The sequence below is a fragment of the Merops nubicus genome, unplaced genomic scaffold, assembly GCF_000691845.1.
Source record: "Merops nubicus isolate BGI_N331 unplaced genomic scaffold, ASM69184v1 scaffold40473, whole genome shotgun sequence".
NCBI classification, from domain to species: domain Eukaryota; kingdom Metazoa; phylum Chordata; class Aves; order Coraciiformes; family Meropidae; genus Merops; species Merops nubicus.
In genome coordinates, this window is record NW_008597593.1 from 753 (window position 1) to 1041 (window position 289).

At 65.4% G+C, this 289-nt stretch overlaps 1 protein-coding gene across 1 annotated transcript in view; it reads left to right on the plus strand.

The window, feature by feature from the left end:
- Window positions 1–289, plus strand: part of STAC3 (SH3 and cysteine rich domain 3) — a gene marked incomplete at its 3' end in the record, with an annotated part of 2791 nt that overhangs the window by 493 nt on the left and 2009 nt on the right. Inside the window, 1 exon segment of the mRNA XM_008936767.1 lies at window positions 81–182. Coding sequence (XP_008935015.1) covers window positions 81–182 — 102 coding nt within the window.

The following is a 289-nucleotide window of genomic DNA, read 5'->3' on the forward strand; positions in this document are numbered from 1 at the left end:
GGGCCCGCCCCGGGCGCCCCCCCGGCTGCCGTGTTCCATTGACCCTCCCTTCCACCTTTCCCTCCGCCCTCCCCTGCCAGTCAACAACAAATTTGGTCTGAGGTGCAAGAACTGCAAAACCAACATCCACCACCACTGCCAGTCCTACGTGGAGATGCAGCGATGCTTCGGCAAGATCGTGAGTGTTCCCACCAGGCTCCTGCTCCACCAAAGCACCGCGGCAGGGAGCAGCCGGCCAGGGCCCAGGGGCATGACCCGCCTCCCTTCCTGGCTCTGAGGGGGTCCCCAG